This window comes from Trematomus bernacchii, unplaced genomic scaffold (genome assembly GCF_902827165.1).
Source record: "Trematomus bernacchii unplaced genomic scaffold, fTreBer1.1, whole genome shotgun sequence".
In the NCBI taxonomy this organism is placed as follows: domain Eukaryota; kingdom Metazoa; phylum Chordata; class Actinopteri; order Perciformes; family Nototheniidae; genus Trematomus; species Trematomus bernacchii.
Window position 1 is genome coordinate 41172 of NW_022987705.1, and position 16240 is coordinate 57411.

The following is a 16240-nucleotide window of genomic DNA, read 5'->3' on the forward strand; positions in this document are numbered from 1 at the left end:
TGTTGTATTTATTAACACTGAGCTTACAGGAAGAGTCGTTCTGAGCGATGATCATGTGGTCAGCGTCTGACTTCCTGTCAGCAGCAGATGGAGGAGTCGGCTACTTCCTGTCTGAGCCTTGGACGCAGTTTCACTTCTTCAGAAACACAGAGATCACACTGAGAGAAATATCTGAAACACACTGAGAGAAATATCTGAGACTGAAACACAGAGAAATATCTGAGACTGAAACACAGAGAAATATCTGAAACACACTGAGAGAAATATGAGACTGAAACACAGAGAAATATCTGAGACTGAAACACACAGAGAGAAATATCTGAGACTGAAACACAGAGAAATATCTGAGACTGAAACACACTGAGAGAAATATCTGAGACTGAAACACAGAGAAATATCTGAGACTGAAACACTGAGAGAAATATCTGAGACTGAAACACTGAGAAATATCTGAGACTGAAACACTGAGAGAAATATCTGAGACTGAAACACACTGAGAAATATCTGAGACTGAAACACTGAGAAATATCTGAGACTGAAACACTGAGAAATATCTGAGACTGAAACACTGAGAGAAATATCTGAAACACACTGAGAGAAATATCTGAGACTGAAACACTGAGAGAAATATCTGAGACTGAAACACAGAGAAATATCTGAAACTGAAACACAGAGAAATATCTGAGACTGAAACACAGAGAAATATCTGAGACTGAAACACAGAGATATATCTGAAACTGAAACACAGAGAAATATCTGAAACTGAAACACAGAGAAATATCTGAGACTGAAACACAGAGAAATATCTGAGACTGAAACAGAGAGAAATATCTGAGACTGAAACACAGAGAAATATCTGAGACTGAAACACAGAGAAATATCTGAGACTGAAACACAGAGAAATATCTGAGACTGAAACACAGAGAAATATCTGAGACTGAAACACAGAGAAATATCTGAGACTGAAACACAGAGAAATATCTGAGACTGAAACACAGAGAGAAATATCTGAGACTGAAACACAGAGAGAAATATCTGAGACTGAAACACACAGAGAAATGTCTGAGACTGAAACACAGAGAAATATCTGAGACTGAAACACAGAGAAATATCTGAGACTGAAACACTGAGAAATATCTGAGACTGAAACACAGAGAAATATCTGAGACTGAAACACAGAGAAATATCTGAGACTGAAACACAGAGAAATATCTGAGACTGAAACACAGAGAAATATCTGAGACTGAAACACAGAGAAATATCTGAGACTGAAACACTTTAAACATTTTTTATGACAAACTTGAGTCACAGGTTCTTCAAACAATGCAATAAAAGAATCTCAGGGGTTCAGCGGTCTCATGGCCCTGATAGTAACACACAATATAAGATACATGCAGATAACATTAACACATAAAGTAAGAACGGTAGATTATCTCTTTGTTGTTCGAAATGCTTCTTGGCAATACATCTTATGCCGTTGGAAAACTGTTTATTGATCTTTCAAATGGAACAAGCATCAGTGGGATGAGCAGCAGATCTATAAGATGTATTGCCAAGAAGCATTGTTCCAACAAAGAAATAATCTAGCAAACACACAGTTCTTACTTTAGTGCTGAGTTTAGATAACATTCGCTAGCACCATAGCAACCTGGGGGTGTCGTCAAAATAACTCCCTCTGATTGGCTGTTGAGATTAACCAGTCCTTTTTTCTCAATTTTGACTTTTTCCTCAAAATTGTAATATTTTTCTCTCCAAATTTACTTTTTTATCAGAATTTTCTGTCTTCTAAAAATTGAGCATTCTGCTCTGGTTCAGGAGGGTGTGATGGTATGATGGTTCAGGAGGGTGTGATGGTATGATGGTTCAGGAGGGTGTGATGGTTCAGGAGGGTGTGATGGTTCTGGAGGGTGTGATGGTTCAGGAGGGTGTGATGGTTCTGGAGGGTGTGATGGTTCAGGAGGGTGTGATAGTGTGATGGTTCTGGAGGGTGTGATGGTTCAGGAGGGTGTGATGGTTCTGGAGGGTGTGAGGGTGTGATGGTTCAGGAGGGTGTGAGGGTGTGATGGTTCTGGAGGGTGTGATGGTTCAGGAGGGTGTGATGGTTCTGGAGGGTGTGATGGTTCAGGAGGGTGTGATGGTGTGATGGTTCTGGAGGGTGTGATGGTTCTGGAGGGTGTGATGGTTCTGGAGGTTCTGGAGGGTGTGATGGTTCTGGAGGGTGTGATGGTTCAGGAGGGTGTGATGGTTCTGGAGGGTGTGATGGTTCAGGAGGGTGTGGTTCAGGAGGGTGTGATGGTTCTGTGATGGTTCTGGAGGGTGTAATGGTTCTGTGATGGTTCTGTGATGGTTCTGGAGGGTGTGATGGTTCTGGATGGTGTGATGGTTCTGTGATGGTTCTGGAGGATGTGGAACAGCTGAACAGGAACTCCAGAGGCAGTTCTTTATTTAGTCTCTCCTTGTTCTCTCTGATGATCTTGAGCTGAGGGTTTTCATCAGACTCTGTAACTATACAGGACTGTAGACCTGAACTCGCCCCCCCCCCCCCCCCCCCCCCGTCTCTCAGGTGTGATTCCTCTCTCAGGTGTGATTCCTCTCAGGTGAGCCTCGTCTGAACCACACCTGGCTGTACTGGCTGTAGACCTGAGGATCTGAGCTGCAGGACACAACCAACAACAGGTTTTTAACCTTTCTAAAACGTTTTAGCCTCTTTGCCTTTTTCTCAACATTTTGATTTTTTTCTCAGGAATTCTATTTTTTTCTGGGTTTTTCCAGATTTCTCAAAATATACAGAATTTTGACTTTTTTCGTTGGCTGTAAAACTCACTCTTTGCTGAGTCGCCTCCGTCTGCTGGCTGCAGAGATAAGGAAGAAAGGAGCACAGTTAATCTCCTCTGGTTCAGTTTCTGATGATCTGCTTCTTCCCGTTGAACTCACCGACTATAATGACGGCCGTTAGCACAGCTAGCACCCCGAACACAAGACACATCCGGAACACAGTCTGCCCACCAGCATCCGGACACACACACACACACACACACACACACACACACACACACACACACACACACACACACACACACACACACACACACACACACACACACACACACACACACACACACACACACACACACACACACACACACACACATTTGAATTATTTAACTATTTCACTTTTTACTCATAAAAAAATTTTGTTTATTGTCTTTTATTTTATGATGATTTTTGCAAGTCTCATCATCCATGCTGCAGAATAAAATCATGATGTTTATAAAACGACCACGGTGGGGTCTCAGCTGAAATGTTCTGAAGGTAACCCTCACCCTCAGGATGTTCCTCACCTCGGGGGAGAGGCTGCTGGTCTGGAGGATCTGAGTGGAGAACATCTGATCTGCAGGACAAGGGAACAAGAGAGGGTTATAAACGATATATATATATATATGGTTTATGTGAGTGAGTGTGTGTGTGTGTTACCTGCTGCTGAGTGTGTGTGTGTGTGTGTGTGTGTGTGTGTGTGTGTGTGTGTGTGTGTGTGACCTGCTGCTGAGTGAGTGTGTGTGTGTGTGTGAGTGTGTGTGTTACCTGCTGCTGTGTGTGTATGTGTCTGCTCTGTAGTCGTGTTTAAAGGTGTTGCTCTGATCATCTGTGGAGCTGAAACAGAAATACGTTTCACACGTTTTATTTTTAACATTTGTAAAAAAACAAAAAGATCGAATTTTAAGATCTTTCTCATTTTTCTCTGAAACTTTTTTTTGGGCAAATCCAAAAAATGTTAACCTGTTACGCCCGAGAGCCCCCGGTTTTCTTTTCTCATGAAACTGTGTCTCAGGGCTTCATTAAAAAACCTATGAATGTGTCATACCCACTTAACGGGAAGAAACTCAGCTACCTGATGATATGAACCATTTTTACTGAAAAAAAACACAAGTCTAACAAGAAGCGTCTAAATGCTAACGCACAGAACTCACGGTAAAAATACCCTTATTACTTATCGTAACTGCACATCCAAGACATCAGATTAAAGCTGAGATTCCTCAGATTATATAGGTATAAGTATCATCACTGATATTTCCATCACACATATTCCACTGCACGCTCACCTCTCTCCACGCTCACCTCTCTGCACGCTCACCTCTCTGCACGCTCACCTCTCTCCACGTTCACCTCTCTGCACGCTCACCTCTCTCCACGCTCACCTCTCTGTACGCACGCTCACCTCTCTGCACGCTCACCTCTCTGCACGCTCACCTCTCTCCACGTTCACCTCTCTGCACGCTCACCTCTCTGCACGCTCACCTCTCTGCACGCTCAGATCGATGTGGTGTTTGGCGTCGTTTAACCACCCTGGTATTTCCACTCTGCATCCGTATCGTCCTGCGTCCGTCTCTAAGACGTTGAGGACGGTCAGGGAAACGTCTCCGTCCTGCAGGCGACCCAGAAACCTGTACCTGCTGGAAGCCCCGCCCCCAAACGTCACCTGACGTCCGTCTGAAGCGATTAGCTGGTTGTTGCAGCCGGAGGACGGGATGTCCCCCCGACCCCAACACATGGACAGGGCTCCGCGTTTTTTAATGTCATACTTACAGGTCAGAGTCACGTCCTGACCTGAGACACTCGTCACTCTGAGGCCGGATCCTCCAGAGACTGAGGAGACAGACACAGAGACAACAAATCAACAGTCTGTTTTATATCAACAAATATAAACTGTGATCCCTGTCTGAACACTTGGGGTCAGCGTTTCCGCCAGGGGGGCGTCTTGCCGTCATTTGACCAAAAAAAAAATAATTAGAGAGAAGATCGAGAGTTGTTATCGCTTGAAATGACGAAAAGGAAAAAGGACATCTCTCTGTTGGAGGGGCAAAGCGTGTTCCTGTGACGGAAAGTGTACTGCCGGCGAGCCTTGACGGGGGGTGCTAGTGGAGCACGCGCGTGAGCTGCGAGCGCCGGAGCCTCACAGCGGCGAAACTGAGGCTCTGGTATGAAGAGCCGTTTGGGAGCCGAAAGAGCCGGCTCTTCTTAGAGAGCCGAGCCAAATGATCCGGCTCACTAATGGCGCATTTCCACCATGGCGTGGAGCGCGGTTTAAGCGTGCCGTGTCGTGCCGGGCCCGTTTTTGGTTGTGTTTCCACTTGGCCTAGTTCCGGCCCGGGGCTAATTTTTCACCTCTTTTCTGGCCCGACAAAATCGAGGTTCTTTCCGAGCCAACAACCAGGTCGTGCTGAGTATGCTAAACTAGAGAGAGGATCGCTGGCAAGGGGGCTACAACTCCAACAAGATGAACATATTTGACCGTGATTTAATTGTAATACACGTTTCAAAATGATGAAGTAACAACATACTGATACCGGTTAGTAAAAACCATGAATTAATGCTTTGACAAGTCTGCAGACAGACGGCAGGAGAAAAACCTTTTAAAATGCGTGTTTTCTAAATGGAGATTGGCTAAGCTAACGCAGTATATGCTCCGACCGTCCACACTCACAACAACGGCCTATACAGACATAAATAAACCAGCAACTGTATTCTCCATGACACAGGCAGTCTGTGGTTTGTACTTGTTTAACTTTTGTCTAGTTTCTGAACAGATATGAGGAGCTGTGAGCTCTGAGTGCTAACAGCTAACGGCTGTGTTGTTTTTCTGGGGTTCTCATTGAAGATGACGTCACGGAAATATATATTTTATTTTCGGATCCTGAACGAGACCGCCGCCAGAGCGCGTCTCCCCGTTACCTGCAGAATGAAGCCATGCACGCAACGCAGCCCCACTCAAAAAGGCCGATCGTGAGACGTAACATACATGACACTTTTCTCTGTGTGCGGCAAAACAAGCTCACCAAAATGGCTTCACGAGTCTGGCAGTATTTTAAGGTGTCCGAAAAAGACAGTAAAATAGTGGTATGCAACGTGTGTGAAGCAGAAATCTTGCAGCTCCACCCGCTGTGACGGACCGGTGAGCGGAGCAAAACACACAAGTTAGACCTAACACACTTAGCTATTTTATCTACCTCTGGAACTAGTTATAAATATATGTATTCTTCACTGTCACTCATTACTGGATCAGTGAGCTGCATGAGATACTGACAGGCTGTCAGAGAGAGAGAGGGGGAGAGAGGGAGAGAGAGAGAGGGAGAGAGGAAAAGAGAGCGCTTCAGCTCATTTCTCCCGTGTTATTATCCAAAGTTAATGTAAACTTGAATAATGTAGGCTACTTCATTTGAATGTAACAATTATGTTGGTTGTTGTTTGTGGAAGCGCCAGTGAATGAGCCCCATTAACTGAGTTTTAAACATCACTTTTCACAAGTGTTTTCGTCGAGCTCTTCAACACCCCCCCGTTGATAATTCACGATCGTCGGCACGCTGATAAAACATTTTTTTTAGAATGGCACTTCATATCAAAAAGGTTGCCGACCCCTGCTATAGTAACTACCCCAGTTCCTAAACTGTAATGGAAGCGCAGCATAAAGTGAGCCGGGCCTAACAAGGCTCAACGAGGCCTAGCAGTACCGAGCGAGGCCGAGGCCGACCGTGTGGTGGAAATGCGCCATAAGAAGAGCCGGAATTCCCATCACTAATACGTAAAGAGATAGTATCTATAAGGGACGGCTCAATTCAAAATTCGACGTGACCCCAACCCCCCCCCCCGCCCTCTCAGCCCCTGGTCTGGCGGAAACACTGCTTGGGGTTTAATCTGATACCTGCTGATCACACCCGTTTATAACCATCACTGTCTCACTGTCACTAACCCGAGCACCGAGTCTCTGTTTGACAAGTCACAAGTCTTATCACTGAAGTCAAGACTGAGAACTCTGTCATGAATCTGTTTATTAATAATAATAAAAAGGTGAATATAAGTTACCTGAGAGCAGAGCGAGGAGCAGAGCGAGCTTCATCACGAACACACTGACACGGCTCAAAATGTTTCTATATCTTGTTGACAGCGTTGTAGTATTTGAGTCTCTAACAGCGTTCGATCTGACGATGACCTCCCCGCTCAGATCAGCGTCTGACTTCCTGTCAGCAGCTTTAGGAGTCGGCTACTTCCTGTCTTAACCACGGACACAAGCTTCACCTCTTTAGCAGAAAGACGACCACACAGCTCAGGCTGCATTCCTATTGGCTGATTGACGTTTAAACATTTTCATACTATAATCAACATGTGGTGAAACCTGCACAGAGCATCAGGTCTAAACCCTCCAGACCCAGAGACACGTTCATCCCACAGGCCATCAGACTATTAACACCTGAACTCTGTGGAGAACATCCAGAACATTCATCTGTTTGCATCTTGCTAATTATTTATCTAGATGAGATGAGATGGAGCTTTATTGATCCCTGTGGGGAAACTCAGCAGTTTGAACAGAAACAGGACAGATTCACACACATTAAAGATTCAATTAAAATGATACACATTTAAAGGTAGGGTAGGTAAGTTGGAGAAACCGGCTCGAGATCGCTAGAATTTGAAAATACACAACCGGAGAAAATCTGCCACTTCCTTACAGAGCCCCTCCTCCAACACACATGAACGCGCACATGACCAATGAGGGCACGAGATAAGTTTGTGCACAGATGGAAGGCTGACAGGCAGGTAGGCCATCCAGTTATTTTAGCCGGGTCGGCTCTGATGATTGGTCGTGCTTTTTACAGTACCACGGCTTCCACAGATGATATTTATTTATGGATCTTTTGTCAAAGCACTTAAGATATTCATTGCTATCGGGATGTTAAGAGCATTCCATGGAATATAACAACAAGTGTATCTCGAGCCGGTTTCTCAAACTTACCTACCCCACCTTTAAGTAACTTTTAAGATAAGAAATGAATTAAATGAACATATATACATATTTGGGTCATACATACATATTAAATATATGTACATGTATGTGTGCCGGTAATTTACTATAGTCTTTATATACTATTTATATTTTATTTGTATTCACTCTCAGAACTCTTGCACTATTTGATCTGTTCTATTAGTTTCATGTCCTATCTATTCGTGTTGCTCTGTTGGAGGAGCCGTCACTGCTGAGCACATGATGATAGACTTGAATCTGATGTTAAAATCACTAGGGATCGGCCACCGATCGATATCGGCCGATACTCACTCTCTGCCGATTGATCGGTGCTCTCTAAAAAGGCCGATCGCATGACGTAAAATGATGTGCGCGGCAAAACAAGCTCGCAAAAATGGCTTCACTAGTCTGGCAGTATTTTAAGGTGTCCGAAAATGACAATAAAATAGCGGTGCAACGTGTGTGAAGCAGAAATCCTGCAGCTCCGCCCGCTGTGACGGACCGGTGAGCGGAGCAGAACACACACTAAGAGTTAGACCTAACACACTTAGCTATTTTATCTATCTCTGGAACTAGTTATAAATATATGTATTCTTCACTGTCGGTTCACTCATTACTGGATCAGTGAGCTGCATGAGATAGGAGAGAGAGAGAGAGAGAGAGAGAGGGAGAGAGAGAGAGAGAGAGAGAGAGAGAGGGAGAGAGAGGGAGAGAGAGAGAGAGAGAGAGAGAGAGAGAGAGGGGAGAGAGAGGGGGGAGAGAGGAAAAGAGAGCGCTTCCGCTCATTTCTCCCGTGTTATTCTCCAAAGTGAATGTAAACTTGAATAATGTACTTCATTTGAATGTAATAATTATGTTGGTTGTTGTTTGTGGAAGCGCCAGTGAATGAGCATTAACTGAGTTTTAAACATCACTTTAAATTAGGGCTGTGCAATTAATCGTATTTTAATCGCAATTACGATTTTGGCCTGCCACAATTACGAAAACAACATAATCGAAAGAAACGATTATTTAGCTTTGCTAGGTTGTGACAGTGCACTGCAACATATTTGATCTAATTAATTTGTATTTATCATATTTATATATGTTTAGTAGCTTGGGGAAATGCGCTCCAAAATATTTGTTGATCTTGTTTATTGGTATTTATTATTTTGATATTATTTATTTAAATGTATCATTTATTTAATTTATTTTTGTATTGGTTTTTCAGTTGAATTATACGTTCAGGGTAATCAACAGTTAAAAAGATACTGTTCAAATTATTATTTGTATTTAAAAGTTCAATAAATGGATGTTTTCAAAGTCAATGAATAATTGTATTTAATAATCGTGATATCAATTATTGACCAAAATAATCGTGATTATGATTTTTGCCATAATCGCACAGCCTTACTTTAAATGGAAGATCCCCATAGGCCCGCCCAGAGCCGTATAATAGAAGAGTTACGACATCTCCGTTCACTCCAATGGACCAGTTTTTTTTACAGCAATGGCGGATCGTGGAGCCGTCAATAGTTCCCCGGAAGTTAGCTTGCCGCTGACTTCCGGGGAACTTTTGCGACCAGCAACACAGTAGAGTTGCAGCATAATAGACCGTTCGTGATGGACTTTTAAAGGTAAGAAGACGTTTAAAGATTTATATTGCAGATATTATCAGCACATCTGAGTCAAATGAACATGTGTATTAAAGGAAGTTAGTGGATTATCCCTAAATCAGTAGATTTAGGGAACGTTTACAGATAACAGATTAGGCTAGGATACCGGATAAAGTTAGCAACACACGGTAACCATGAACAGCTATTAATCCGTTCTCCTAATGTTATTTCATCCAACGTTGTGGAATTAGAGAAAAAGGGCTTCTAAACGTGATTTTTTTGTGGGGTGGAGGAATATAATATTAGTTAAATATAACATTGGGGCACGTGTGACTGTAATGAGTGGAGGTGGAGAAATTACGATCTCCATTTTGGAGTAGGCCTACAAACTAGTATAATAAAGTTAACGTTACACAATAATAAGGAAGAGAGCTATTTGTGTGATACATCGCTATTGATATGAATTTAGAGTGCATATTTGAGACTTCCAAACAGTAAACAAAAACGTAATTTATGGGTGAGTGTTTTTAGTGTATTCTGTTGATTATTACCCGTCTGTATTATGTTGCAGCTCAGCTGATTTTGAAATGATGGCAAAGTGAGAGTGAAAACACAAGGTAAATGTAATACTACTGTTGTATATAAGTAAGCATACTAAATAGTATTCTATCACTGTATTCATGGGCGGACTGGCCATCGGGACGTTCGGGACGAATCCCGATGGGCCGGTACTGAAGTGGGCCGCTCGGACGATGTGGGCCGCTCGGATAAGTCACTAGCAACCCCCCCCCCCCCCCCCCCCCCCCCCCCCCCGTCGACAATTTCCTCGCGGTATTGACTTGCGGCACCGAGGTGGGGCCGCTCGGATAACTCACTAGCACCCCCCCCCCCCCCCCCCCTGTTGATAATTTACCGAGGTGGGCCGGCGGTACCGAAGTGGGCCGGTCGAGAGTCCTGGGCTGATTTGTAGTCCCAGTCCGCCCCTGACTGTATTATATAAGTAATCTTGTTAGTGTAGTAACCTACTGTATGGCAGGTGGGGGGGCAGTGATGTTACAGGTGGAGGACTTACTGGACATGTATACACTCATTACATACTGTACGTAAAATACGACCAAGAATGTGAGACAACTTTATACAAATTCATATCACATCCATTACTGATGCCATTTGTCATACTTTGTTAAACTCACAAATAATAAAGTTCCATAACTTCAGTTGGAAACAAAGACCACACCTTATCTCCCCAAGGCAATTTCCCATCCAATAGGTGTGCTATATAGGTGTGTATAACCCTTTCTCCTGTCTGTTTCTCCCTCTTTCAGCACACGAACCAGAGGGGGATTCAATAGAGCCTGAATACCTGCACTGAGACCCTCACCCTGCACCCTGAGTCTCAAGCCTTTCCCTGTTATTTGTATTAAACCAAACATTAAGCTTCCCAATGGTGTGGTCTTCGTTTTGTGAAAAAGTGCAAATGCAGTGTTTGAATATGATTACCTCACATATTTTGTTGCGGCTGTCTGTTTTGATTGTTAAATTGCTCCTGCTGACTTGAGCTAGCCATTTTTTCCTCCTCTCTGTGTCAGTGGGGAAGCCGTACATTCTGATTCTTACTCCTTTCTCTGAGCGATTGGAGCATCCCCAGGCAGCACAGCAAACCATGGTGGAGACGATTTGCCAGGACAACACGGAGGAAAAGGCACAGACAAACTGCATGACATGCTATTCAATGTTTATTGAATTCCATGTATTTACAATGGATGTTCCTAAAACAACACTTTTAACGTCATAATCATGTTGCTGCTAGTCCATTGATAGTCACCTGTTGGTCTGTCCTTTCTGAAAGTCATAAAGAGTACATTAGTCATTTAGATTACTTATGTCCTCAAGTACCATGGGATTACTGAAACCACCATGAATTAAAAAAATGGTAGAAATGAATCTAATCTAAATTTTGAAGCATTCCTTGCCATCCCCTCCCTCTAAATATATCAATAAACATTAGGAAGTGATGCTCCTGACTACCATACCTGTTTAAGAAGATAATATTTGTTTTAAATAATTCAAAGCAATACACAACAGCAACAGGCTCTTTAACCAAGGCAACAGCCTAACATGTATATGTTAACAAGTAAACTAGCTGTTCACACTATACCTAATATTATCCATAAATATTAGCAGATTCTATTTTATTTTTAAAACATATTGATGTAAATACATGCACATATCGGTATGTTGTATAAATATTGCAAATCAAGACCTTTATTCACTACTTATTACCAAAAATCGTAGTTCTATCTCCGGTAATCATGCATTCATATGTCCCGCCACGAACTTCCGGGGAACTATTGACTCTCCCTGAACCACGTGACGATCAAGCATTTTGGACTTCCGCTGTCGTAACTCTTCTATCTATATGGCGCTGGCCCTGCCCACTCGATCGGATCGGCGATCGGTATCGGCCGATACTGATTCCGGCGATCGGCCCCAAAATTGGCGATCGGAGCAACCCTAAAAATCACAGTAACCAAAGATTTAAGATTTACAATTACATAAATCATTACTATATGATTTATCAGTACATCTACTCTCTTTCTGTGTATTATTAGTTCATTTTATAAAAAATAAATAAAGTGTTTCCTCCCCGTCGGGGAATTGAACCCCGGTCTCGCGGGCGGGGAGCGCGTATCGTAAGGTCTAACTCTCTTAACTTTACCATTCATTCTCTATGGTAGTTCTTACACTGTGACTGCAATATATTTCTGGCCACAAGCGAGAAATTGGGGGCGCTGTTGCGCCCTTTTGGTAGAGGTAAGGAGACCCCGTTTCCAGTGACAGAGAGTGAGAGACGGAGCAACAGCAGCAGCATCTTACAGATAAAGACGACATTAGCGACACAATTCCACTTCTAACATCACGTCAAACTTATCAAACGTAAGTGGGGCTTATTTTTCTATGACTGAATGAACACGTATCATATTGTTTCACTGTTTTTGCAATAGTTGTTAGTTGTTTGTTTGTCTTTAACTGTGTGTTGTTACTGTAACTTTTGTTAGCTAACGTTACACTAACGTCATGTATTTACAGTAAATGTCAGCGTTAACAGCAGCTGATTTATTACTCATTACACATGGCAAAAGAGCTGTCAAATGTGTTTTACAGGTGTATCTTGTTAACATTGATCCAAAATACTGCATTATTTGACTCTTTTCATTGCTGCAGTTCTACTTACTACAGTACATTTTAATCGGGTAAATACTACAGTATTCAGTCTTCAAATCTTCCTGCCCACCTGCCCCTCTGTTTGTTTGTTTGTCTGCCTGTCTGATCATGTAATATAAATGTGTTACCTATACAAATCCTGGTTAACGTGAATGAATGAAATGAATAACTCTGCTAATATAACAGTATGATGATTTTTGCACTTATTAATATATATACTTTGCATTGTGTTTTTCTGTGTGCAGGAGATAATGAAGAAAACCATATTCTTCCCAGGAAAGATGAGAGTGTCTTTCAGGAAGGGTCCATCTGGCCACCTGAGACAGGACCCTTCAGAGGAGGGTATGAGAATACAAAAAAATCCTTCCCTTCAGGACAAGTCTGCCGCTCAGAAGCATGAGCATGTGAGGACAAATGCTCTCACTGAGGTCCTTCAGAGGGGAGGGGATGTATCCGACCGACTCGAGGTGATGGGGGAGTACGTGCTACAGTTTGGAAAATATAAGCGGAAACTGTACTCCATCACCTGTGCTTTATTATTTATTTATAGGGCCACCAGCAGCAGTCTCCAGAGCCCCGGCTGTCTCTACACCAACAGGTTTCTCTCCAGCAGTGTGGAGGGATAACTTGGCCGTGTTCTGGTCTGTTCTGATGCTTGTGTTATTCTGTTCTCCAACTAACTGAAGGGATTAACATGTCAGCAATGATGGTAAGTGTTTTTCCTTTTTTGCATGCTTTTTTTAGACTGTCATACAAGGATTTGGCATTTTAAATATTGGCTTAGGAAACCTAGCTTCTTACCCTCTAAGATATCATGCCACACCTTTGAATGAAAGATGTGCTTGCTATATATGTATACTGTTTCTCTGCTTTACCTGTTTCCAAACACATATAGACATTATGTTTTTCTATTTCAAATCATTGGGATTCACAAGTTAATACAACGGGGTATTTTCATTCTGTTAAAGAGACAACAGGTAAAGACAGATTGTGAAGCTTGAAACAACTTAACACTTGAGGAACATGACACAGGATTGTTTCTACAGCCCACAGGACTTATCCAACTGCCACTGTGTCCAGACCCGATGGACCTGCTCCTCTGAAAGGTTATTGGGTTTTTATACTCCTCACTTGGATCCATCTTGAATCTTTTTCATACATATTATGTATATATACCCTCATGTTTGCCTTTCATCCTTCAGCCACAGTGAAGGCACCGCTGCCGGTCCCTCCTCAGCTGCTCGCCATTGCCCCAAAGCTCGGGATAGAAGAGCAGGCGCCAAATGTGTTGAGACAAAGTATGTGTTCTTCTTATACTACCAGTGTATCTCACAAAAACTTCAATTTCATTCTGACAAATCACATTGTCACGGTGTCATACAGTATAGTGCTCACGTTTTAGGTAAAGTTAAGTAATGATATCATCGTCTCTGTTTTCATTTTTCACAACTTCTTAAATGCTGCTTCTTAATTTCGATGTATAATGTGTATACGTCACTTGCCTGTTTGTATCTCATCATCCCAGATTCATCACCACATAATATGGCCCCTGTGGAAGCGCAGGGAGACACTGTCCTCGATGAAGGTATGGATATCTGTGACACTGCATTATAGCAGTCATTTATATAGAGCTTTATTCAATTGTATCTGATGTAACTGTGGTGTTTTGCTGTGTCTTACAGCTCTGACTTGCCCAGGGAAGTATATCTACTGCCCCTCCAGAGGCTTCTCCTTATATAATGCACAGGGCATGGAGAAGGAGATGACGTGGCCGGAGTTCCAGCAGTCGGACTTCTATGATGTTGAAAGGGACAGATGGATTGCAGACAAAAGGAAGCCCTAACCTACCCTCACATACACACAGGCACGCGCCACTTCCTGGGTCTACTAAGTTGCATACTAACTTAACATACAAACTACAGTAAGACGTTTTGCCTGCAACAAAAGCGAGACCCCTAAACTATCAGCCTTTTCACCAGTCCTGACAATCCTGCCGATAACAAAACAGTTTTGGTTAATGCCCTCAAAAAACTCTATTCATAATAAAGAATAATAATCATTTCAGGGATTTCTATAGGTCCTCCACTCCAACCTTGTCGGTGCTGGGGCCTGCACTAGAATATTATATACTATACTAGAATAAATATAATTATTGCACTAGAATAAATAAAAAAACAAATACCAAGTAAGAGGGTATAAATCACTAAAATGAGAATAGAATGCAGAATATAAACCATACAAGAACATGAGGTGAAAAACATTTCAGATAATGGATGGTGGTGAGATCAAATACATCTATAACAAAACAATACACCATCTTCTGCTAAATTATAATATTATAATAAATATTAAGGTGCAATACAACATATCATATAGTCCAAAAATACAAAGAATATAATATAGTTCAATCCTTTTTTCAGGATCTGATTGTTCTCTCTGTATTGTGTTTTCAGTGTTTTTTATATATTTGTAGTTCTATTTGTATTATTTCCTATATTTGATGTTTCAGCTGTTTTTGAATAAATGATCTTGAATGCATCACTGTGACTGTCTTTACTTGATAGAGGAAGTAATAGTGATAGAAAGAAGAATGAAGCACACTCATATGCTCAATGTAAACATATGTACAATAAACATATTTTAAAAATATTAATTATAAGTAAAAATACAAAATAATTATATAAAACATTATTATTACTAATATTAAGATATCATTATTTGTGTTATTATTGTTATGATTGCTATATATTAAGGTTAAAATAACTATAAGAAGCAGCAAGGAAAGAACAATTCATTTCTAACTCCAAATATCAGTTTCAACTCTAACTTTAAACGTTTGAAAAGATAAATGTAGTGTTTGTGTATAATGAGCAACATTTTGAAACTGAATGTGGGAAATTTTGTTTGGGTCAGGTGGGATTCGAACCGTCGTTCTTTTGAAAAGGCTTCTGGCCAATAGAAAGTCTTCTATGGGTATACACGGCTTGCCCCCGCGTGACAGGCGGGGATACTGACCACTATACTAACGAGGAAGGGATAGCATCACCGGGTGCAGTACCTTTTTTAACCATCACACTGGAGTACATGGGCCGGTGGCGCTGTCGCAGTTTAGCTGGTGAACTGCAACAACAATTACAATCTTATTCACGTGGTTTATTTTACTTTATATTGATATATCTTAGCTGTAACCTAAAACAAGTAAAGCTGCAGTAACATTTACTTATAAAGGATTGAGTTATTAATCTTTTCTCTGTACTAGTATTTCACTTTTACTTCAGAAGCAGTCTAAAGTTAGTCCTTAAACTGCAAGGAAAGCTTAAATAAAGTTATTACCAAATAACAGTAGAAGTACAGACTAATGCTGCTTTATTACTGCAGACTTCGTTACCTCGTATTAACCTGACAGCTGCAGGTAGTGAGCAGCTGGAGGGTTAATACTCACTACATTCAATAATAACTGATGAAATGATGAAAGTGATCTCAGCTAAAACATTAAAATGCAATGTTAGTGCATTAACAACATGATATATCATATAATATATTAATGTATACAATTATTTAAAAGCCTGTTTTCACACAGCGGACTTCTGAGTAGCTCTTCTGATTACACCTGGACTTCTATTGG

At 41.7% G+C, this 16240-nt stretch overlaps 1 protein-coding gene and 1 long non-coding RNA gene across 2 annotated transcripts; one reads left to right on the plus strand and one right to left on the minus strand.

Annotated features, from left to right (window-relative positions):
- Positions 1-2569: 2569 nt before the first annotated feature.
- On the minus strand, positions 2570-6893 carry LOC117490696 (T-cell immunoglobulin and mucin domain-containing protein 4-like). Its single transcript, XM_034140477.1, has 7 exons — positions 6859-6893; positions 4297-4644; positions 3583-3651; positions 3325-3391; positions 2935-3014; positions 2825-2852; positions 2570-2653 (listed from the first exon to the last, which is right to left on the minus strand). The coding sequence occupies exons 1-7, from the start codon at positions 6890-6892 to the stop codon at positions 2578-2580; spliced, it is 702 nt and encodes a 233-aa protein (XP_033996368.1). The 5' UTR covers position 6893; the 3' UTR covers positions 2570-2577.
- Positions 6894-12076: 5183 nt separating this feature from the next.
- On the plus strand, positions 12077-15121 carry LOC117490708. Its single transcript, XR_004556692.1, has 7 exons — positions 12077-12327; positions 12861-13082; positions 13166-13324; positions 13662-13721; positions 13818-13913; positions 14141-14200; positions 14298-15121. It is a non-coding gene; the product is annotated as an uncharacterized LOC117490708 (long non-coding RNA).
- Positions 15122-16240: the final 1119 nt, after the last annotated feature.